The following is a 26,063-nucleotide window of genomic DNA, read 5'->3' as shown; positions in this document are numbered from 1 at the left end:
ACCTTGTAAACTCTGGACAATTATCCAAACTTGCTAAGCCTCCATTTCTTCATGTAAAATGTAAATAACATTCATAAGGCTGTTGTGAGGATCAAGGAAGCGAATAGATATAAAACTCTTAAAACGTGCATTTCCTAATCATTCTTGTCCAATAGTTACTATTTCCCTGCTAGGCCTCTGAAGGCTCTCTTACCTCTTTCTAAGGTAACTGAGAGAGGTCTGCACCTTAAACCAACACTAAGCTTTGACATTAGTTCCTTTTTCTGATCAGTATATGAACTCTGAGGACAGTCGGCCTTTGGCACCTGGAAGGATGAAACCTACATCCCTCTTGCCCTTTAGGTAGGCAGTTAAACCAGAGGATTCTCTGCCATTGAGCTCTAAACAGACCCCAGCTCATCAGAATCCATTTACCAGTCACCAATTGCATGTCTATTTTTTTTTTTTTTTTTTGCTTCTGATAACTTCAATTTAATGCAGTCCGAGTGGACAAAGAGCTCCCAATGTGATTGACTTTCAATTCTAAAAGATATCATCACTTGCCTTTGTCCACTTGTGAAATATTTAAGGCTGTCCTCCTCTACTTTGATGGTCAAGACCACAGTTATCTCTGCATTCCTCACAAGAAAAGCACATCAAACTATTCGGTTGATAGCTCAGTTGGTAAGAATCTGCCTGCAATGCAGGAGATCCCCAGTTCGATTCCTGGGGCAGGAAGATCCACTGGAGAAGGGATAGGTTACCCCTTCAGTATTCTTGGGCTTCCTTTGTGGTTCAGTTGGTAAAGAATCCACCTGCAAAGGGGGAGACCTGGGTTCAATCCTTGGGTTGGGAAGATCCCCTGGAGAAAGGAAAGGCTACCCACTCCAGTATTCTGGCCTGGAGAATTCCATGGACTGTATAGTCCATGGGGTCGCAAAGAGTTGGACATGACTGAGCGACTTTCACTTTCACCAGAGAAGAGAAACTTTATATCCTAGTGCTCCAAACTGTAAGCTGAGCTAATAGCTCTTATAACTGAAGGTGAATGGGGTAAATCTGACCACCAAGTTTATGTAGACTTTATTTCAGTGGGCTGCCAATAGGTTGTGAGTCTATCACTCTGAACAATGTTCCTACATTGTCTGACATGAGGCAAAGAAGAGACTTTGGGAGTTGATAAGACTATTAGGGTGAAAAAGTGGTTGATCAACCTCCCTTCTATTTTTAGGACACTTTAAAGACATAGAATTTTGAACTCACAGAGACAAAGTGTTGTAATTTGCTCAAAAGTCACATATCTCATCAATGATAGGACTAAGTTGACACTGAACTGTTTCTTGATTTTTAAGACTCAAGTGTACTGTTGTGTGTGTTTGTGTGTGAATACATATATGTGTTACAAACACATCACCTTAACACATTATGACAGTCAATAGAGAGTTGATATATATATAAAGCAATGCACATTATTAAGCTTTCTTTTTTAAAATGAGTCATTCTGCTCCAAAGTTATGAAAAGCAATTGACTTGCTAAGTCAAACACACAAATCTAACAAAGGAAAATAGTGCTCCTGACTTCTGGTTATCTGCATTAAAAAAAAAAATCTGAATTTAAATATTATTGTCAGAAACTTTGTTTTAAACTATGGCTGCTATAGATTGATGAGCTGTAGGTGTCAGTATTCAACAGACCTGAACACAATTGGAAAACTTTGCCTCTCTTTTTATTTGTAACTCCAATAGGGTTTTATTAGTGGGATAGTGTTTGACAATTCTCTCTCTGGGTTTTGTTAATGGATTCATGTACCTCGTTCATAAGTTTATTGATTAATATCAATGTTTCGCACTATCAATTTTTTATGCATTGTTGAGCACATGATTTCTAGTCTGGGATTTCTGAAAAAACAATCAATCAATTATATTAAATGAATCACCCAGCACATTTTCAATATTAACCTTTGGCAAGGAGTCTCCCTTTTTGCCTTGAGTGCCTGAATAATGGGTTCCATTAGCAATGCAGTATTTGAAAACAAAGGCTGCATATTGAAATGGCTGCCTGGTCACATTTCAGAAGTGTTGCCGTCATTAGAGGATTTATTCTCAAATGCTGTTCACATCGAAAGGGTGAAAACCTTAGAGTTATGAGATGTGAGTCTTAAAAAACATATATGGTTACGGTCTGTGCTACCTCTCTGGTATACATTATTAGGTCTTGTATTATGTTAACTATTATCTTAGTTATTGTATATGGTCAACTATTTATTTATTATGCCTTGAAACATAATAATTGTATACTGTGCTGATTGTGTCCACCATCTTTTCTCCAATTAATTGTTAATTCCTTGATGGCAAGAAATGGTTTATCATCTTTGAGGTCCAATGCCTGCATTGGATAGACATCCAAAATATCGGTAGGAAACACAGTTGGATAAAGTAGTACTTCCAAAAGTTACACACTTTTAAGTAGGAGAAAGGCGGAGGGAAAGTAGCAGGACCTGGGAATTAGGATTTTATTCCTACTGGCTGTGAGACCAGGACCACCGTACAGAAAGCGGTACAGAGGAGAAACATCTGTGTGCCCCACTACATCCTCCAATTCCCCTTCTTCTCATCCGAGAAAGAGCTGGACAAGGAGACTGCACAGTCTGCAGCTCAAGAAGTAAAATCATGTGATCTTCTCAAGGTCATGATGCCTAGGGTTGGGGAATTGGAGACACAGTCAGATTTAGTTTATTTGCGCCCCCCAAAATCAACTCTTACATAGCAGTTCAACTCTAAGGAGATTTTTCTTTGAATTTTGAGGGCTTTCCTAGTTTAGAAATTGGCCTGTGAATGTACATGAAGAGAAATGATCCTTTTAAGCATTTACTAACTCCTGAATTAATACATTCATTCTTTTATTTAGAAAACCTTCATTTTGCTAACATTTTATCATGAAATACTAAGAGTAAGATCAAGAAATAAAGATACCTGGGGGGAGATGGTGCAGAGAAAAGAGAACAGAGAAAGAATTTATGTATTTCAAAAACTTGGCTGCACCTGATTCTGTCTCCTGAATTAAAGAATTAACAAACTCTATTCATTGTGGTATTATTTCATTTGTTTTTAATTAAAGGAGGCCCACTCTATATCCATTGTACAAATACAGGCTTGATGGACTAACTGTACACTTATTGTCTTACTCAGGTCCCTGGAGTATGATACAATGACAAATATCTGAAATTCACCCTTCATTTAAGCAATGTGATCTCTGTCCAGTCACCCACAATTTTAAGCCAGTTCTCAGAAAAGCTATTTAAAACAAAATCTGAAGTATACATAATAATGATGAGGAAAATAAACATTAAGCAAAAGAAGAAGTGATAAACATAACCTTTAGACCACATAACTTCTTTGTATGTCAGCTATTTCAGGAACTGAAATGATGCATTTATCATATTCTCATCTGTTCAATATATAATTATTTTAACTATTATGTGTGTTGTTTATAACCCATTATCTTGCAATAACAGCTTGCATGGATCACTGCATGATTTAAAAATATAATGGCTTTCCTTGCCAATATTTGATTTCCAACTTTAAATCTGCTGACTTTAACTATATCTTTGCCATGAACTGTTTCTTATCTCCTAAGACTTCGTCTCAGAATATGCACCTAGCTCTTCTTTTCTCATAAACTAATTTCCTTTGTCACTGGTTTGTGTGACGGCATGTTTTCCAAAATGGGGTGAATTGGCTTCTGTGCTTGCAAATCAACTAAATGGCCTTTAAACACAAATCTGAGACTCAGTAGGTGGGAAGTGGGTGGGAATAAGGTGCTTGCCTAATTATCTAGATAATGTGATCAATTAAATCTGGAAATCAAATCAGTCTGTCTTAAGTTACTTTGGTCATATTAATCAAATTTTGTCTTTATTGGGTATATACTTATTGTAGTTAATCAACATGCTGTTTGTCAATGAAGATAAAAATTCGGATTCCACATGGGTTAGATTCATACCTTTCCCCAGTTAGCCTGATTGGGCGGGATATTGTGTTAAGAAAACATATTTATTTAGTTACCAAGCTTATTGAGAACTTGAAATGTGGCTGGTAAAAACTGAGGACTATAATTATAAGCTTAAAATTCAAACTGAATTTAAAAGACTTATGAAAATAGTCAAATAATTTATTACTTGCTGAAGTAATAATATTTTGGATATATTGGGTTAAATAAAATGCATTATTAAAATTAACTGCATCTGTTTGGTTTTGGTTTTTAATGTGACTACTAGAATATCTGTGTGATTCACATTGTATTTCTACTGAACAGTGCTGTTCTAGAACAAATCTTGCATTTGTGCATAAGAGTATATTTCTTAGGATCCCTAGTAGCTCAGTCATAAAGAATCCACCTGCCAATGTAGGAGATACAGTTTTGATTCCTGGCCTGGGGAAGATCCCCTGGAGAAGGAAATGGCAACACACTCCAATAATTCAATGCTTGGAAAATCCCATGGACAGAGGAGCCTGGTGGGCAGTAGTCCATGGAAATCGCATAAGAGCCAGACACGACTGAGTGACTGAACAGCAATGGCATATTACTTAGATGTCCATCACAGCATTTTTTGAATGTGTAAAAGAAAAGGAGGCAGCCAAAATATCCATTCATGGGGAAATGTAGAAATACTCTGAAGTGTGTTTGCTTGCTTAGTCATGTCTGACTCTTTGCAACCCTTTGGAATGTAGCCTGCCTGACTCCTCTGTCCATGGGATTCTTCAGGCAAGAATACTGGAGAGGGTTGTCATTTCATCCCCCAGGGATCTTCTTGACCAGTATTCTTAATATGAGTTGTTCCTCTGCTTGGAACCTTTGCTCTCTTAACATTTACATGTCCCACTCCCTCTCTTCTTTCAGGACTTTGAAAGAAACTCAGAAACTTTCAGAAACTCAGGTTTCTCATTATCTGTGAGGTGTTGTCTACCTGCCCCACATAACACAGCAATGCCCATTTCTCTAATCGAGGACCTCTGGACAGCCTACCCTCTTCAGAACTTTGTTTTTCTGATAGTCCTTATCATCATCTGCAGTAAAATACCCCCTTTTAAGTATGCCTCATTCCCCAACTAGGGCATGAGAGCAAGGGATCTGTTTTGCTTACTATGGCAATCATGGTGCCTAAGTGGCTGCCACATGCTTAGTATTTAGTAGATATTAGTTGAATGAATTAATGACGGAATATTAGATTTCAATGAAAGTGAATGAACTGGATAAATAATAAATACACATAACTTAGATATATTCCAAAACTTGAATAAGTTTGATTGGAAAAACAAATTCCTAAATGAAATCTATATATGCACAAATATATGTAGGCATACACACAAAATATGCACACTATATATACATTATATACACACACAAATATGTACACATACATCCTCATATATATAATTATACACACATATATATGTATATACATACATATGCTCACACAATAGACATATATGTGTACATATGTGCATATATATCTATAAAATGACATTTATTTAAATAAATGAAACACACATGTGCATGTACACATATACACATGTATACGCATGCATAACAGACTGAGGTATGGAAAGCAAATTCTTCAATCAACATCGCAGAACCAGGACATTAGTAGCTGAATGGAAGGAAAGCGATAATCGACATGAGTCTGTGAATGCTATTTCATAGATAAAAATGTTATTTAGAATCACATAAACTAAGGAGAACTTGGCAGAACCTCCCATTTTATGCTGACATCCCCTTTCAACATTTCTGACAGGCGCTGGTTCACCTAGTTACTGACTGAATGTTTTGGGAGCAGGTCTCTTAGCACCTTAATGATAAATGAGATAACACATGAAATTGGTTAAAACTGTAAACTTTGAACATTTAGGAATTGATGTAATTTCTCTGTCCATTTGTACAGAAAACTGAAGCAGGGACCTGAAGAATTCAGTCTTCCTTTAGGTCCAAATGTCCAAAATGTGAAAGGATGCTGGTGTGAATGGTTTTCATGAATACAGTGCAAGCTAGGAGTCAGAATGTAGGTAATTTTCAGTAGGTGCAGAATGAAGAATACAAATGGGTATTTGTCTGAAAAGTATTTAGAAATTTGACTGAGTTGGCTGCCAGCTCCAATGTTATCTAGTTAATCCAAGGGACAGCTTGTCCTGGCTATCAAACTCAAATGGCATGCAGTAATGGGAAGCGTTACTCATTGGAACCACAGTAGGAGAAAATCATGTCAGAGCTTATGTTTCTCTAGGGACTTCTTTTCCAACTCTGTAATTTTTCATCAGGATCCTGTTTTGTTTTTTTTTTTTTAAAAAAACCCACTCAATACTGACATTTTAAGTAAAAATCCAAATAAATATCAAAGCAAATATAGGTGCCTCAGTGGAGAATTTTATCTTTTACTCTTTGATTTTTAACATCTTATCTTGAATATCTTGTTTATGTATTCAAATTTGTAATCTTCATTCCTTCCAAATAAATCAATAAATTGCATTTTCATAGCAAAACAGTGGCAGAAAGCTGCCCTTATTTTATATAGCTCTCAGTGATATCCCATATACTTTGGCACTTGAAATAGTGTTTCACTCTTATGTAGGAAATTTATTTTGGACTAGATCAATTAGGAACTATTCATATAGTTTAAAATTAAGTATCAACTCAGCGAAATTTAATAAAAGTTTGCTAGGTTTTAACTTCCTGGGCTCAGTTCAACAAGCATCTTTTCAATGCCTGTCACGTACCACACAGCCATGTGAGGATACAGAGATACATCGACTTTCTCCTTGTCCAAGGGAAAGATCTTACAGTGTCTGAATGACGCATGTGAAGTGCTGACAAAGAGACATACATGAACTATGAAATCTGTTGGAGGACCCATCCCCAAATAAAGGCTCAGGGGAGGCTTGTTGGACTAGGAAAATTAATTCTGAGAGAGTGTTAGCCCATGTGAAGAATGGGAGGCAGTGCTTTTCAGATTGAAAAGAGGATGACAAGATTGGTTTGTAAGATCGGTTTTGTCAAGAAAAGAGAAACTCATTTGTCTTCACTGTATAAGAAAAGCATGGCAGACATAGGAAACTGTAAGCAAGTTTGTGTTTCTAGAGGTTAGAACACCTACTACGCGTATATGTACATCACTTTGCTTCTACGGGGAAAACAGCTGTAAAAGGGCTGACAGTCAAGATATGGAACCCAGTCAGAGGCTCCTTCCAGCTTCCCTGGTGGCTCAGATGGTGAAGAATCTGCCTGCAATGCAGGAGACCCAGGTTCGATCCCTGGGTTGGGAAGATCCCTTGGAGAAGGGAATGGCAACCCACTCCAGTAATCTTGCCTGGAAAATTCCGTGGACAGAGCAGCCTGGTGGGCTACAGTCCGAGGGATCCCAGAGAGTTGAACGTGACTGAGCAAGCCCACAACGTGGCACACACAAGGAGGTCCGACAGCTCAGAGTGTGATGAGGAAGTCTTCAAGGAAAGAAGGAAGAGAGCCAGCCATCCCTCCATTTCCCCAGAGTCTTCCAGCACAGGTCAGGGAGAGGACTTTGATGTAAAATCAAGTTGTGCATTTGCTTAATGTTTTAAACTAGATATTCTAATTACTGTGTTGAAATTCAACTTAAACTCTAGGACTTCCATTATCTTAGTAAACAAAAAAAAAACATAGTCTCTGTCCAATTTTCATTAAACAATTTTAAATGAGCAGTAGGAACAAAATAAATTGATTTTGTTGTCCCACTGGTTGTGTTTGTTTAATATACTGGTTATATCATAATTCACCAACATTGGACCTATTATAGCAATAATAAATTTAATAGATAAAATGATGGATTCTATTCAGGAATTTGTTGATATGTGGATGGTAGCAGAACATCCAAGTGGATTTTTCCAATAGTGAAGCAACTGAATGAATTTATACCTAAATTCATTTTGGTCTAAATTTTGGAGAGAAATTAGGGCTATACTCAAGAAACATTTGTTTCTCTTGAACATCTTTTTTTTTCCTTTTAGCTCTTTATGAGTGATGATTACTTCCAAACCAAGATATCTTCATGAACCCACAATTACCGTGGGTTTATCTGTTTCTATGAAAGCTATAGGTGGTTACCAATAAAAGCTATCTAAAATACTATTTTATCTCAAGAACAGTAACTTCTTATCAACGCTTGATCAATTTTGAATTTCTCAGCAGGCAATTTCCACCAGTTGTCTCTCCATATTTATGTAAACTCATATTTCACCATTTCTACAAGGGATGACTCCATCTGAGCCTAACAGAACTCATGTGTCATTTATATTTTTGCTGTTCAACATGTTGAAACATGCTTTCAACAAAATCCTACCTTAAATACCTAGTTAAGACACTCTTTTTTTCTTTCTCACTGAAGTATAGTTGATTGACAATCCTGGGTTCATTTCTGCTGTATTGCACAGGGACTCAGTAATACATACACAGTCCTTTACATGTTCTTTTCTATCCAGGTTTCCCGTAGGATACTGAACATAGTTCCCTGTGCAGTAAAGTAGGACTCTGTTGCTTATCCATCCCATATATAATGATTTGCATCTGCTAATCCCAACCTCCCTTTCCTTCCCTCCTCCCCTTGGTAACCACAATTCTGTTCTCTAAATCTGTGAGTCTGTTTCACAGATATGTTTATTTGTATCTTATTTTAGATTTCACATATAAGTGCTATCATACAGTGTTTGTCTTTCTCTTCCTGACTTCACCTAGCATGGTAATCTCTAGATCCAACCAAGTTGCTGCAAATGGCATTATTTCATTTCTTACGATTTAATGATATTTCATTGTATGTGCTGGAGAAGGAAATGGCAACCTACTCCAGTGTTCTTGCCTAGAGAATCCCATGGACAGAGGAGCCTGGCGGGCTACAGCCCACGGGGTTGCAAAGAGTCGGACACGACTGAACGACTTCACTTCACTTCATTGTATATGCTTCCCAGTTGGCTCAGTGGTAAAGGACCTACCTGCCAAATGGGAGTTGCAGGTTCGATCCCTGTGCCAGGAAGATCCCCTGGAGAAGGAAATGGCAACCCACTCCAGGAGTTGTGTCTTGGAAATCCCATGGACAGAGGAGCCTGGTGGGCTACAGTCCATGGGGTCATAAAAGAGTCAGACACAACTTAGTGACTAAACACAACAACAATATCCCACTGTATGTATATATACAGGGCTTCCCAGCTTGTGTTAGTGGTAAAGAACCCACCTGATAATGCAGGAGACATAAGAAATGTATGTTTGATCCCTGGATTGGGAAGATCCTCTGGAGCAGGGCACGGCAACCCACTCCAGTGTTCTTGTCTAGAGAATTCCATGGCCATAGGAGCCTGGCGGGGCTACAGTCTATAGGGTCACAAAGAGTCGGCCACTACTGAAACAACTTGACACACATACATGTATACAAACACACACACACATACATATGTATGTATGTATGTGTGTATATATATATATATGTGTGTGTGTGTGTATATATGCCACATTTTCTTTATCCATGCAGCTGTTGATGGACATTTAGGTTGTTCTCAAGTCTAGGGTATCATAAACAGTGCTGCTATGAACATAAAGGTCTGTCTTTCAAAGCTTTGGTTTTTCCAGTGGTCATGTATGGATGTGAGAGTTGGACTATAAAGAAAGCTGAGTGCCAAAGAATTGATGCTTTTGAACTGTGGTATTCACAGTTCACAGTCTTCACAGGAGAAGACTCTTGAGAGTCCTGTGGACTGCAAGGAGATCCAACCAGGCCATCCTAAAGGAAATCAGTCCTAAATCTTCATTGGAAGGACTGATGCTGAAGCTGAAACTTCAATACTTTGGCCACCTGATGCGAAGAACTGACTCGTTAGAAAAGACCCTGATGCTGGGAAAGATTGAGGGCAGGAGGAGAAGGGGACGACAGAGGATGAGATGGCTGGATGGCATCACCGACTCAATGGACATGAGTTTGAGTAGACTCTGGGAGTTGGTGATAGACAGGGACACCTGGCTTGCTTCAGTCCATGGGGTCGCAAAGAGTCGGATGTGACTGAGCCACTGAACTGAACTGCACCAATTTACATCCGTACCAACAGTGTAGGAGGTTTCCTTTTTCTCCACACCCCCTCCAGCATTTGTTATTTGTAGACGTTTTAATAATGGTCATTCTGATTGGTGTGAGATGGTAATTCATTGTATAACATGTATTTCAAGGAGCCCAGCACGCATATAAGATCCATGAGATTATAAGAATATTTGTATATCTTCTATGGGAATAATGATCCATGATTTAAGTAAGTTTTGATATAGGGTCCATAACACAGAAAATAGCTAAAAACCACTGATTGAACCTAAAATCTGATTCACTTTGCTCTATGTATGCACAGTTTACTGCCCTTTCCAGCATCTGCAATTACTGGAAGACTCTCATCTGCCAGATGTTTTGACTTGCTTGCTCCTCTAGAGCTGTTCCTGCTGATTTCCCCATGGCTAGCTGGCATTTACTCTGGGTCCAGAGTAGCTCTTGTCACAGGCAGGAGAGTTTCAGCTTCCTCATCCCCCACATTCAGCTATAATTTCCTAGACTGACCTGAGATGTGATTTGCCAGACTTTTCTGTTAGCTCAGCACTCCTGATTGTTACCTAATAATGTCTTTGGGTCCCTATGGAACAATCACATGTGTTTGATGATTGAAAGCTCCCTCACTCCCTGGCATCATTGCATTTAGCCTCTGGTGTGCAGCATGCCAGTCTTCACTGAACTCCTGATTTTCCTCTGCCAGGTCTTGTCCTCCTTTTTTACAAGCACTGTTACTTCATCTTGACTCAGTAATAACAATGATGACGCCGAATAACAAAAGCAAGACTGAGGCGCTTACATGTGCTAGGCAATATACTTAAGGTTTTAAATGTGTTGCCTCATTTCTTTCTGACAACCACTTTATGTGGTATACATTTTTAACAAGTATCTTCAGTTTAATCTGCCTGCAATGCGGGAGACCTGGGTTCAATCTCTGGGTTGGGAAGATCCCCTGGAGAAGGGAAAGGCTACTCACTCCAGTATTCTGGCCTGGAGAATTCCATGGACTGTATAGTCCATGTGGTCACAAAGAGTCAGACACGACTGAGTGACTTTCACTCACACTCTTTTTGAGCAACCACTGTATGGCAGATATTTTGCTATGCTGTCCATATATTAAATGCAATCTTTACAGACATATAAAATGGATATTTTTATCCTCAATTTGTAGAAGTGTGAATTGAGAAAAAAGAGGCTAAGTGGGTCAGTTTATGCAGAAAAGAAACTGATTAAATCTCAGGGTCTGCATTCCCATTTCATGGTATTATTGTTTTTTAGTGGCTCTGGCTCAGTTGTGTCCAACACTTGTGACCCCATGAACTGCATCACACCAGGCTTCCCTGTCCTTCACTATCTCTCGGTGTTTGCTCAAACTCATGTCCATTGAGTCGGTGATGCCATCCAACCATCTCATCCTCTGTCGTCCCCTTCTCCTCCTGCCCTCAATCTTTCCCAGCATCAGGGTCTTTTCAAACGAGTCAGCTCTTCGCATCAGGTGGCCAAAATATTGGAGTTTCAGCTTCAGCATCAGTCCTTCCAATGAATATTCAGGACTGACTTCCTTTAGGATTGACTGGTTTGACCTCCTTGCAGTCCAAGGGACTCTCAAGAGTCTTCTCCAGCACCACAGTTTGAGAGCATCATTTCCTTGGTGCTCAGTCTTCTTTGCAATAAGGAGTTTATGATTGGAACTACAGTCAGCACTCAGTCTTGTTTTTGCTGACTGTATAGACCTTCTCCATCTTCAGTTGCAAGGAATATAATCAATCTTGTTTTGATATTGACCTTCAGGTGATGTTCATGTTTGCTATGACCAGTGCATTCTTTTGGAAAAACTCTGTTAGCCTTTGCCCTACTTCATTTTGTACTCCAAGCCCAAATTTGCCTGTTACTTATCTCTTGACTTCCTACTTTTGAACTCCTGTCTCCTATGAAGAAAAGGACCTTTTTTTTTTTTTTTTTTAATGTTTGTTCTAGAAGGTCATGTAGGCCTGCATAAAACTGTATAACTTCAGCTTCTTCAGCATTAATGGTTAGGGCATAGACTTGGATTACTATGATATTGAATGGCTTGTCTTGGAAATAAACAGATCATTCTGTCATTTTTGAGACTGCACCCAAGTACTGCATTTTGGACTTTTTTGTTGACTATGAGGGCTACTCCATTTCTTTTAAGGGATTCTTACCCACAGTAGTAGATATAATGGTCATTGGAATTAAATTTGCCCATTCCTATCCATTTTAGTTCTCTGATCCCTAAAATGTCAATGATCACTCTTGCCATCTCCTGTTTGACCACTTCCAATTTGCCTTGATTCATGGACCTAATATTTCAGGTTCCTATGCAATATTGTATTCATTTCACATGCTAGCAAAGTAATGCTCAAAATTCTCCAAGCTAGACTTCAACAATATATGAACCAAGAACTTCCAGATGTTCAAGTTGGATTTAAAAAAGGCAGAAGAGCCAGAGACCAAATTGCCAACATGTGCTGGATTACAGAAGAAGCAAGAGAATTCAAGAAAAACATCTACTTCTGCTTCATTGACTATGCTAAAGTCTTTGACTGTGTGGATCACAGCAAACTGTGGAAAATTCTTCAAGAGATAGGAATACCAGACCACCACCTACCTGCCTTCTGATAAATCTGTACGCAAGTCAAGAAGCAACAGTTAGAATCAGACATGGAACAATGAACTGGCTCAAAACTGGGAAAAAAACATGTCAATGCTATATACTGTCATCCTGCTTATTGAACTAATATGCAGAGTACACCATTCAAAATGCCAGGCTGCATGAAACAAAGCTGGAATCAAGATTGCCAGGAGAAATATCAATAATCTCAAATCTCAAATAATCTAAAAAATCTCAAATGACACCACCCTTATGACAGCAAGTGAAGAGGAACTAAAAAGAGCCTCTTGATGAAGGTGAAAGAGGAGAGTGGTTTTGACATTAAAACTTAATATTAACTTAAAACTCAGCATTCAAAAGATGAAGATCATGGCATCTGGTCCCATCACTTCACGGCAAATAGATGGGGAAACAATGGAAGCAGTGAGAGACTTTATTTTCTTGGGCTCCAAAATCACTGTAGATGGTAACTGCAGCCATGAAATTAAAAGACACTTGCTCCATGGAAGAAAAGCTATGACCAATATAGACAGCATATTAAAAAGCAAAGACATTACTTTGCCAGCAAAGGTCCACCTAGTCAAGGCTATGGTTTTTCCAGTAGTCATGTATGGATGTGAGAGTTGGACTATAAAGAAAGCTGAGTGCTGAAGAATTGATGCTTTTGAACTGTGGTATGGGGGAAGACTCTTAAGAGTCCCTTGGACTGCAAGGTGATCCAACCAGTCCATCCTAAAGGAAATCAGTCCTGGGTGTTCATTGGAAGGACCGATGTTGAAGCTGAAACTCCAATACTTTGGCCACCTGATGGCGAAGAACTGACTCATTTGAAAAGACCCTGTTGCTGGGAAAGATTGAAGGCAGGAGGAGAAGGGGACAACAGAGGATGAGATGGTTGGATGGCAACACCAACTCAATGGACATGAGTTTGAGCAAGTTCCAGGAGATGGTGAAGGACAGGGAAGACTGTTGTGCTGCAGTCCATGGGGTCACAAAGAACTGGACACAACTGAGGGAATAAACAACACCCTCCTTTATTGTCTAACTCTCACATCCGTAGATGCCTGATGTCAAAACCATAAGTTTGACTATATGGACTTTGTCAGCAAAGTGATATCCTCGTCTCTTCCTAAGACCCCTGACTCACTCTTCCACTAGAACCTATGACTTCAGTGGATGAGTCTAGTCCAGGCTTTCATTTCTGCCTTACTGAATTGTGTCTGGATATGATATTCATGCATGGGGTCAATGGCTATAATATTGTTCATAGATTGGGTGTGTTCTTCAGGTACTTTGGTGTTCATTTGTTCACTTATGCTCTCATCTACTATTTACTGAGTGCTCACTTTACGTTCAGTGTTGTGCAAGTACTAGGGAATTGAGACCGGAAAAGCACAGCTTGGAGACAGACATACAACCCACTATGATGATCTCACAACAGCTGTAATGAAGGAGAGGGGCCTGAATTTGTGAGTTGGGGCCACAGTCAGGAGCTAGTGCTTGAACTGGATCATAAAGGGTGATCCAGAGGAGGCACTTCAATCAGAGGCAAGAGAATTTGGAAGGAGTATATGGCAAGTTCGAGGAGTCACAGTGAATTCAGCGAGTGTTGGGATGGAAGCAAGAGATGAGAGAGGCGGCATAGGAGGTCAGGAAGGGATCACTACGGACCCTGCATATCCTGCTGAAAAGTGAGGGTTCAGATGAATGTGGATGAAATCTGCCATTCCTCCACCGTGTACTGATAGAATTTATATTGGTAGACAGTAGAAACCACATTTTATAATTTCAGAGAGATATCTCCTGTACCAAGTTGTGTGCTAAGTCATTTCAGTCATGTCTGACTCTTTGCGACCCTATGGACTGTAGCCCGCCAGGCTCCTGTGTCCATGGGGATTCTCCAGGCAAGAATACTGGAGTGGGTTGCCATGCCCTCCTCCAGGGGGTCTTCCCGACCCAGGGATCGAACCTGCATCTCTTATGTCTCCTGCATTGGCAGGTGGGTTCTTTACCACTAGCATCACCTAAGTTAATATAACTTGTATAATGGAGTCCCGGTTGTTGAGTGGGGATTTATAATCTCCTCATATGTACTCATTTAGCAAAAACCCAAAGAGAGAACACTATAACCTATACTGTCGTGTTCAAAATAGTCTTTAATTCTTTCTCTCTTTCTGGTCAGTCTGAAACACTGAAAGGTAGCCAGCTTGAGAGACCAGCCTGAAAGGCTTCCTGATTCTAAACATGTGTGGATTCAGGGGTTAGTGCACATTGCAAGTACCTCTCTGCTCTGGAAATTTACCTCCTGTGATTCATTTGATCTTCTCTCATACATGCAATCTGCTGACTTGCTTCTTTACATTATTTCTGATTACAGTTTTGGAAATAGCTTAGAAAGTAACAGCTACTCAGAGAAAGGACCAAGGGACTTATGTTTCCTAATCAAATCTGATGGGCTTCCCTGGAGGCTCAGTGGTAAAGAATCTACCTGCCAATTCAGGAGATACAGGTTCGATCCCTGGGTTGGGAAGATCCCTTGGGGAAGGAAATGGCAGCCCACTCCAGTATTCTTGCCTGGAAAATCCCATCGTCGAGGAGTCTGGCAGGCTACAGGCCATGGGGTCACAAGATTCAGACATGACTGAGAGACTAAACAACAACAGATCACATCTGATGGCTGCAAAGTCTTGTATTAGGTGCTCATTGAAAGAAATATCTGTATTTTCTCACTTTTGCATGTTTTAGTTTGTCTTAAAATTCCCTCAGTGCAAGTCTTTCTTTTTTTTTTTTTTTCAGTGAAAGTCTTTCAACAGGCCAGGGCATCACTCTTTATCTGATTTTCCATCTTCTCTGCAGGTGCCTAAACCCTGTCAAAGGCAGTAGAAGACATCGTGACTCAGGAAACCAAAGAAAACATGAACTCAAGCTTTCTAATGCGTCTCCCTTCGTACCCCAGCTGTGGAGCCTGAGAATGGGGAATTTATTCTTTGGAGTAAAATGAATGTAAAATGCTGTTTTGCTTTCAATGTGGTTCCTCCTCTTCGAGCTCATTATTTCTTTACACACATCTAAATACGACTTGGTAATTTCACCTTCGTATGCAACTCAAATATAAGAAAAAAAGGTGCTTGGGGTGCTCCAGAGTGTTTGATCCCAAATTGTAATGTGGTCTCATGCCTCTTCTTGCTCTGGGATGAGATAAAAGGAAACAAGCTGTTTTGTTGTTAAAGATCAAGGTGGTCTGAATGGCGATTCGCGACATAACCATGATCACTATGGGGAAAGGAGAGGCTGCGTGATGTTTTCCTATTAGGCACAGTATGTCAGATTTCTGTAACTGTCAGAAAGGGTATTTCATTTCATGCCCAATTGTGATTTCTTTGTTGCTGTTGCCAGTTTTAAATTCCTGGCATCATCCTCAGTAAAATCGAATGAGGGCTGCTGTGAGCAGTCCTTTCCAATGGTAAGAGAATAGCTCATATTTCAGATTCTTATTATGTCCCTGTCCTGTTCTTCCCAAGAATTAACTTTACTCGTTATCCTCACAGTACTGGTGTGAGATAGAAGGTGTTATTCCCATTTTACAGATGAGAAAACTGAGACACAGGGAGTCTAAATAACTTATCCAGGTTACATTGCTTGTACATGTTAGTGGAGGTGGAATTTAAACCCAAATAACCTTGCCAGGAATAGAGTGAGGTAAGAGAGGTGCCCAGGGCACAAAATTTAAAGAAGCAGTCCTTCTCAGTCTTCTGCATGTGCAGGATTCAAACTTGAGAGTGAGTGCCTCCTTAGATCATGTGTCCAAGGCACTTTGCTGCTTGCCACACTTCAGCCTCAGCCTTGTAAATAACCTTAATTTACAAGGAGCCTGGCTAGCCTGTTAACCTTCATACCGCCTGTCTCTCTGCTCCTGACCCTTATGGATTACAGTCAGACTTCAAGGAAGAAGTAGATAGAAGAGCCTGAAAAGGGGGTCTGTAAGTGCACAAGAGACCAGCAAGATAAAGCCCAAAGTAGGCACCTTTCTTTAGATATCTCCCTTCCTCTTCACTGGGCATTATTTTCTTGAACTGTGCTCCTTGCCATTCTTCTTTGTTAAGGCTTTGTCTCACCCCAACCTTCTCCAGTGCAGAAAGGAATAAAGATACTCTTCACTTGAGAGGTAAATCTCTGATCCCATAGAGAAAGCATTAGAACAGCACCACAGCATATGTATCCTCAGTCAGACTCGCCTGCCCCCAAATACCTTGTATCATCTTGTCAAGTCCAGACACACTCCAAGGTGTGTGTTGGGGTCAAAGATAATCCAAGAATACATACCTAGAAGGCATCTCAAGACCTTAGAACAGGATCCAGTGAAGAGAAATTAAATTGTCTTTGAGAAAAGGGAAGGTGCTCAGGGTAAGAGTGAGAACTCACCTCCTCCCTAAACCCTGTACTCTTGAAAATCCTTCAATACATGGCGTAGGTTTCGAAAGATACCAGATTTTTCAGTTAGCTGACAACTGGTGATGTAATCAGTGTATCATTAGAACAAAGAGCGCCTTCTGTTCAGTCCTATAGAACCCACGACTTAGGGAAACCACTGGGACTAGAGGCTGAGAATGGGGAAACTATCTCTGGTTCTCTTCAGTGATGGACCGACCTACCCCATGACTCAGCAGGCCATAGAAGAAGCACCTGTGAGTTATTATGAACACATGTGGAGGGCCAGAAGTAGCTGGGGTCTGAATTGCAACAAAGGAAGGTGCATGTCATAATCCGGTAGCTTTTGAAAGCTTCTCAGCATCACACTAGAAAGTTCCTGGTACTTCTACACACATTTTTACCAGTGAATTCCCAGCAGACGGGTTGATGATGGCTTCTCCTCTCTTATAGACTTCATGCCAACAAAGCCAAATGGGAAGGACCTCACCAAATGACATCATGCCAACAGAGCCAAATTGGAAGACTTCACCATGTGAACAAGGCCAGAAGCACTAAGCCAGAAAAAGAACTGAACTGTGAACAGTGTCACTTGCCTCTTTGATCAGATTCATGAATCTGGGCCCAAGGCGCCACGGCTTGTGTCGGTGGCACTGCAGGGAGCTGACGGCCAGCTGGGAAGCCCGGTGGGAGGCAAGGGCCACCGTGTAGACAGCGTCATACATCAGAGCAGCTTCAGTCTGCGGAGGAAAGCACAAGCCACATCTTCAGCTCCACCTTTGCTCCCTTCCCTTTACCTGCGGCATGACTCTGCCCACTTCCTCATCTCCTATTTGTCTGATCTCAACGACCATTTATTCTCCAGCTGAACACCTTTCCTTCTCCCATAGCTATTTTCCTGTAAAATAATATCTTTGTACCCCAGAGTAAATTGTAGTCATGGCTCTGCTTCATTTCAAGTTCTTTAAAAAAGAAAAAAGAAGAAGACAAAAAGAAAAAAGCAACTTGGATCAGCCACAAAAGACTTGATTCAGAGAACCAGTATGTTTGGAGTGTCCTTTGTTAAACCCAGTGTTAAGATCAACTATCAATGCATTGAATTAGAAGCTTAATATTTCAATATCAGATTTTGTCTCTCAGTGTTTACCTATCTCTTGTCTATTTACTTGATTATATTTTGTAGAAAGAGAGTGCTGTGAGCAAAATTAACATGTGATTTCTAGATAAAGATACTGATATTGGGCACTTCCATTGACCAGAGTCAACAAGGCTGTAGTCATAGAATGAAATTCAATAGCAGATTTGAAGAGACTCTGAGAAGAACAGACCTCTGCAGCTTGCTCAGAAAACATGTGTTCTTGTTAGCACTTGCTTTCCTGATAGAAATTGGAACTAGCCATTCCTTTGGGGCCAGGGGCTTGGCTATGTCATTCTTAGACTCATGAGATTTCTCTCATTTGCAAAATTTCACATAATACTCTCAGTATTTTCTGAAGTACTGCCCTGTGCTTTTTTTTTTAAGGATAAAATCATATAATACCTTTGCATTTTACTTGAGGATTTTCATAGAAACTTCAAATATACTAGTTCATCTGAAATTCTCACCAACCCCACAAAATAAACAGAACACATGAATCAAGCTATTATTATTTAGGAAACTGACCTCCAGGCAGTATATTGATTTATGTAGGGTCATACAGATAACCAGTAATTTGTATAGTCAAACCAAAAATCTAGGTCACAGAATGAAGACTATGATGTAGTTTTCCAAAATAAGATGATTTATTCAGCATATATTTATTCAATATTTATTGAAAATGTCTTGATGGAGGTAGAAAGAGAAACTAAGGGGAATTACACCTTGTATTCTATCAGTCTTTGAGTCCAGAGAATATGTCTACTTTGAATGCTTATTATTCTGGGCAATCTCTATCATTGCATTTTTCATATAATATATTAGTCTTTTTATATCTCTTTCTCGATAAAAGTGCTCAACTTCATTTTTCAGTGGCTAGCACAGTTCTTGACACATGAAAGTTGTTTAAAAAATGTTAGATGAAGGAATTAATGTTATTTCATGCTTAAAATAATTTTTTGTGAAAACTGTATAATTCCAAGGTTTTATGATGTATTTCTAAGATTAATTGCTTCACTCACACTTAATATGAGTGATATGTAGAAGCCGTGATGGTGATAATTGTTAAAGCTTAAAAATATTCTGATCATTTCAGTTCAAGGCTGATATAATCAATTTTACAGATCAGAAAACTGAAGTTCAGGGAAATTAAGTGATTAGTCTAAGGCCTATCTATTGACAGAATGGGCCTTTTTAAAAGGCAGTCTATTGTAATAGCTGACATTTATAGAGCATTTATATGTCAGGGCTTCCTAAGTGGCTCAGCAGTAAAGAATATGCCTGTAAATGCAGGAGATTCAGGAGATATGGGTTTGATCCCTGGGTGGGGAAGATCCCCTAGAGGAAGAAATGAAAGCCCGCTCCAGTATTCTTGCCGGGAAAATCCCATGGACAGAGGAGCCTGGCAGGCTAGCTACAATCCGTAGGGTCACAAAGAGTTGGACACAACTGAGCATGCACATACATTGGGTTATATGTCAGGTACTCTTCCAAATATTTTGCAGTCATTGTGTCTTCACCATAATTTCTACTCCTTTATGGATGAAGAATTGACACAGTTACATGTTGTCCCCAAACTAGTGATGAGAAAGCTAAGATTCAAACACAGGAAGCTGGTGCTCGGGTTTATGGTCTCAACCACAAAGCTGAGTTGCATCTAAACCAAGTATTTGTATGGTGATTTAATGGTTTAAATAATAGGTCAACATGATCAATATCCATTGGCGATTAACTACGTTCTAGACACTATAAGCATTTTACATGTTATCTCCTTTAATTACTGAAATTAAACCTTCCAAGTAGGTATTTTCCCCATTTTGAAAGTCAAGAGTGAAAGTGTTAGTCGCTTAATCATGTTCAATTCTTTGTCACCCCATGAACTGTAGTCCACCAAGCTCCTCTGTCCATGGAATTCTCCATGTAAGAAGACTGAAGTGAGCCAAAAGAAAAAAAAGAAAAGACTGGAATGGGTAGCCATTTCCTTCTCCAGGAGATCTTCCAGACCCAGGGATCAAGCCCATGTCTTCTGCAGTGGCAGGCAGATTCTTTACCATCTGAGCCACCAGGGAAACCCAAATACAGACAGAGAAATTGAGGCTTGAATGTACCAGACATAACTTTAATAATAAGTTGCCTAAAGTTATATAGCCAGTAAGGGAAGGAGCAAGGATTTCATCTTGGGATGAATGCTGAGTTCAGAGCGTATGCTCTCAACTATCATGCTATGGGGACCTGGGACTTTTGGGCCTTGGAATATAGCTTTTTAAAATATACATTTGTTTGTATATTCACTAATTGGCTGATTGATGATTGATTTGATAGAGAAACGTGAGGAGAGGAATTCCAATGGTCGAACTTTTCTATACACTTAACTTAGTCACTCGGATTTCAACTTTCTTTGTCAAGGTTGTCTCTACACTGAGCTAAGTAATAACAAGATTCAAAACTATAGGCCAGATTGGTGCTTTCCAAATTCAAAGAAGAAAATCATTTATTCTAAAATTATGCTTCCCCTTTTATACAATGTTTTCTTAGATTGAGAAGACATTTAAGTACTTTATAGCACAAATAAACTAGCACTGAATTTCCTCCCCTTTTCAGTTTTATGCTAGAGGCCTGCTTACCAAACAGCAACTCTCAAGCCATTTTAAGTAAATATATACAAAAAAAATGGCCAGTGTTTCAAATTTTATTCTTCTAAATGTGTTTGTTTTCACATTCTGTTTACACATAAAGCTTAGAAGACACCACATGCTCAGTGCCTCTAAAAGGATATTTTTACAGCACGTGGATCACAAAACAGGCACATTGAAAGTGGGCTTCTACAATGAGGTACCATTACACGCCAGTCAGGATGGCTGCTATCCAAAAGTCTATAAGCAATAAATGCTGGAGAGGGTGTGGAGAAAAGGAACCCTCTTACACTGTTGGTGGGAATGCAAACAAATACAGCCACTACGGAGAACAGTGTGGACATTCCTTAAAAAACCGGAAATAGAACTGCCATATGACCCAGCAATCCCACTTCTGGGAATACACACTAAAGAAACCAGATCTGAAAGAGACACGTGCACCCCAATGTTCGTCGCAGCACTGTTTATAATAGCCAGGACATGGAAGCAACCTAGATGCCCATCAGCAGATGAATGGATAAGGAAGCTGTGGTACATATACACCATGGAATATTACTCAGCCGTTAAAAAGAATTCATTTGAATCAGTTCTAATGAGATGGATGAAACTGGAGCCCATTATACAGAGTGAAGTAAGCCAGAAAGAGAAACACCAAAACAGTATACTAACGCATATATATGGAATTTAAAAAGATGGTAACAATAACCCTATATGCAAAACAGAAAAAGAGACACAGATGTACAGAACAGGTTTTTGGACTCTGTGGGAGAAGGCGAGGGTGGGATGTTCTGAGAGAGTAGCATTGAAACAAGTATACTATCAAGGGTGAAACATATCACCAGACCAGGTTGGATGCACAAGACAAGTGCTTAGGGCTGGTGCACTGGGAAGACCCAGAGGGATGGGATGGAGAGGGAGGCGGGAGGAGGGGATCGGAATGGGGAACACATGTAAATCCATGGCTGATTCATGTCAATGTATGGCAAAAACCACTACAATAAAGACTGCCTCTTTAGAATATTCTGCCTAATCAGAGTGTCTTTGCATCACTGGGGTCATGGGTAATGCAAATAATTTATGCTAATGGTGTGACTCATGGTGATTGCTTATTTTTGTTCACTTGGTGCTCTGGACCTTGTCACATTAGTTTGACCTCTGGAGTGGCTGGAGACTAACTGAAGCCAGCTAGGTAGATGCTCTTTGCCTATGTGACTGACCTCCCATAAAATCCCTGGACATTGAGGCTCAGATGCACTTCCCTGGTTGGCAACATGTGATACATTTTGTCACACATCTTTGCTGATGTGTGCACTGTCAATTCAGACTTGGTCTTCGTGACTTTTGTTGATGTTAATCTGTATCCTTTCTCTGTAATAAATTGTAATTATGAATATAACACCTTTTCTGATTTCTGAGTCTTCCTAAATGAAAGTGAAAGTTGCTCAGTCGTGTCCGACTCTTTGTGACCCTAGGGACCATACAGTCCATGAAATTCTCCAGGAGAGAATACTGGAGTGGGTAGCCTCTCCCTTCTCCAGGGGATCTTCCCAACCCAGGGACCGAACCCAGGTCTCCCGCTTTGCTGGTGGATTCTTTACCATCTGAGTCACCAGGGAAGCTCTTGGGGACCCCAATAAAGTGGCCTTGGGGACTCCAATACAAACCAATGAGATGCTATGCCACCTTAGGGATGAGAGCTAAAAGCCTGAGACAGCCTTATGGAGTCTCCACGTTTTGCTCCCTGCCTGGCATGTTGCTGTTGTTGGAAAAACCTAGAGGAGATCAGGGTGCTGAAGGGAGACCCACCCAGTCTTTGGAGAGCAAATATGTGAAATGTACGGATTTCCCATCTTCTCTCCAAATTTGGAAACATTCACATTACCCTGATATGGATAAACAAGTCGTTTCTCTAACAGCGAAATGCTTTCAAATAGTACCTCATCCCCCTCATTTCCTAGTTTCCTCTATTAAAATGTTAATATCTCACCCACACATAGAGCTAACAGCAAGTTGCCTCTTAGCATGAATTAGCTGGTCCTTCTTTTTTCTGAGACACGCCCCTTGAAACGAGGATTCTGGTAAGGGTGAGAAGCCTCATGTTTTGGCTACAAGACCCCTGCAAGGGAGCACAAGCTGGTGGGGTGGAGGCTTCTGAGGGAGCCAAAGTGCTAGGAGAGTCGGTGAGCACCCGGGAAGTAGAGACGAGCAACTTGCAAGTGAGCTTGGGTTTGGAAGAAGGTTGTGGAAGGTAGCAAAGATACCACCTTGTACTCATTATCTAGAAATTCAGTAATTAGGAGAGCAGCTCTAGTGCAGTCTGGCACAGAAGTTGACATACTGAGAACCTCAATGAGTATTTGCCAGCTTTTGAGAAAGACAAGAATAGGGAAAAGAGGATTTATGTGGAGTTGGGAAACAGAACTGGGTAATGCCATTGGTCATACAAGGTCACACAGATCCCAGGGAAGAGGCTATCTTGGACTAGACTTGCAAACAGAAGAACGTGTGTCTTTGTAGAGAATTGGACCCTGCCTTGAATAAGATAGAATCTCTTCTTTCAGAAAGCCTTTTGTTCTTCTTTCATTGAATACAAATTGGCAAAACAGCAGGTGCCATTAAGTAAATTCAATATTATGTCCTAAAGGCTTTGTGTATGTTACCTAACTGAATTTGTAAAGTAACACTGTAAAGTATTATTATACAGAATGCAGATGAGCTAGGAGGTTCAGAGAGGCTACACAATTTAGGATATTTAGTTATTCAGGGACATAGGAAGGACTAAACTAGGTTTTCCTAATCTGGAAAGATCTTGCTTTTTCCACTGAATCCCACTGCCTGTTTTATCAGAAGGGTAGACACGACGGCAGTAGACACTCAGGGTGACTCTCAAGTTGGAGACTCAGAGTTGCCTTCTCTATGGATCATCATTACAGGAAACAGTTACATGTGAGATGAGGGTACTGACTTAACTTCACATTGTGAATGCATTTGAAGAACTGGGAAGGCAGATGACAAATCAAAGCTTTGTTGTTTCCATGGCTCTGTGTCATATTGAATAACACAGAATTTTGGTTCACAGTCAGAGAAGAATCCATCTGAGAATGGGCCACTCCATTACCAAAGTCTGTCCTCAAAACCCAATAGATTGAATTAGTCCAAGAGAGAAATTTAACCGTAGAGAAAAGAAATGAAGTACATTTTACAAAATCACTCTATTCAGTTAACTAACACTTCAGTTGATAAAACACTCTTTTTAAATCTCAAGGTGTTTTTAAATAATGAGTTTCACTATTTTTGTACTCTTGACTCAGTAACAGTTTTCTTAATTAACTCAATTTTGACCCTGTTTTTAATGTCAATTTTTTTTTTATTATTAATATATATATGTCTTACCTCTGAAGTCAAAATTCTTGGACTTACATATTTTCAGGTTTGAGTGTGTTCTGACATAATAATATGCTTTGAAGATATTTTTAGTGCATAATGTTCTAAGAAATTCTTAATTGTTAAAACATTGAAAAGTAGATAAGTAGATGGAATGTCAAAATACATAGGTTTTTAAAAATATCCTATATATTATGTTCATAAGGGCATCTGTGCATGTACTTGGCACACATGAAGATAAAGGACTATAGGGAGATTCACTTTGGAGAACAGTGAGGAAATGGCATGCGATTTTGGAGAAAGCAATTTCATTAAAAGAGTATTACTTAATTATCGATAGTGGTTAGTGTATGACTAATTTTTGAAATAATATTATTACTTTAGAATAATCTCTATTTTTATTAATCATGCCCATTTCTCATTTATAGAAGCTCTCTGGACTTTTGCAGTATTATCTCAGGGCTACGTGCATATTTTTCATTTAATATCTTGAGTCTTAGTAGACCTCAGTGCATACGTAGTAGACCTCAATTATTTAGTACATTAATTCTTTTATTAAATGCATGTTTATTGAAGGTCTGTTTTGTGCCAGCCTCTTCCTAGTGTTGAGAACAGAGCAGAATATGAACAGACAGAATTTCCAGCTTCATGTATTTATATCCTTGCCAGTGATAGCACCAAACAAACAGATCTGAATGTGACCTATCGGCATCAGGGCCGCAGAGAAAAGTAACACAGGTTAGCAGAGGGAGAATAAGAGGAAGAGGGGGTTCTAGACTAGGTAGCAGGCTCATAGAAGGTGTCTTCAGGGATGTAACCTTTGAGCAAACCTGAATAGGGGAACGTTCCAAGCTCTGGAAGCAGCAAATGCTAGAGATGCAGGAATGAAGTAAGTCCAAAAGAGAAAAACAAATCTTTCATATTAGCCCAAAATGTGGAATCTAGAAAAATGGTAAAGATGAACCTATTTGCAAAGCAGAAGCACAGATATAGACTTAAAGAACGAACACATGGACACTAAGAGGGGAAAGGTGCTGTGGGATGACTTGGGGGACTGAGACTGACCTATATACTCCATGGACACTATGCATAAAGCGTAACTAGTGAGAACCTACTGCATAACGAAGGAAATCCACAAAAGGGGGCATATATGTATACGTATGCCAGACTCACTCATCTCACACGTCAGTAAAGCAATGCTCAAAATTCTCCAAGTCAGGCTTCAACAGGACATGAACTGTGAACTTCCAGATGTTTAGGCTGGTTTTAGAAAAGACAGAGGAACCAGAGATCAAATTGTCAACATCCGTTGGATTATTGAAAAAGCAAGAGAGTTCCAGAAAAACTTCTATTTCTGTTTTATTGACTATGCCAAAGCCTTTGACTGTGTGGATGACAACAGACTGTGGAAAATTCTGAAAGAGACGGGAATACCAGACCACCTGACCTGCCTCTTGAGAAATCTGAATGCAGGTCAGGAAGCAACAGTTAGAAGTGGATGTAGAAAAACAGACTGGTTCCAAATAGGAAAAGGAGTATGTCAAGGCTGTATATTGTTGCCCTGCTTATTTAACTTATATGCAGAGTACATCATGAGAAATGCTGGGCTGGAAAAAGCACAAGCTGGAATCAAGATTGCTGAGAGAAATATGAGTAAAGCCTCAGGTATGCAGATGACACCACCCTTATGGCATAAAGCAAAGAAGAACTAAAGAGCCTCTTGATGAAAGTGAAAGAGGAGAGTGACAAAGTTGGATTAAAACTCA

At 39.7% G+C, this 26,063-nt stretch overlaps 1 protein-coding gene across 8 annotated transcripts in view; it reads right to left on the bottom strand.

Annotated features, from left to right (window-relative positions):
- The window catches only part of GRIK1 (glutamate ionotropic receptor kainate type subunit 1), a 438,990-nt gene that overhangs the window by 91,242 nt on the left and 321,685 nt on the right, over window positions 1-26,063 (bottom strand). For all 8 annotated transcript variants that reach the window (XM_043449029.1, XM_043449031.1, XM_043449030.1 and 5 more), the window contains one exon: window positions 17,742-17,885. In XM_043449029.1, coding sequence (XP_043304964.1) covers window positions 17,742-17,885 — 144 coding nt within the window. The remainder of the gene's footprint in view (window positions 1-17,741; window positions 17,886-26,063) is intronic.

Source organism: Cervus canadensis, chromosome 27, assembly GCF_019320065.1.
Source record: "Cervus canadensis isolate Bull #8, Minnesota chromosome 27, ASM1932006v1, whole genome shotgun sequence".
Classification (NCBI taxonomy): domain Eukaryota; kingdom Metazoa; phylum Chordata; class Mammalia; order Artiodactyla; family Cervidae; genus Cervus; species Cervus canadensis.
The sequence above is the reverse complement of the archived record's forward strand: the minus strand, read 5'-3'. Positions and strand labels throughout refer to the sequence as shown.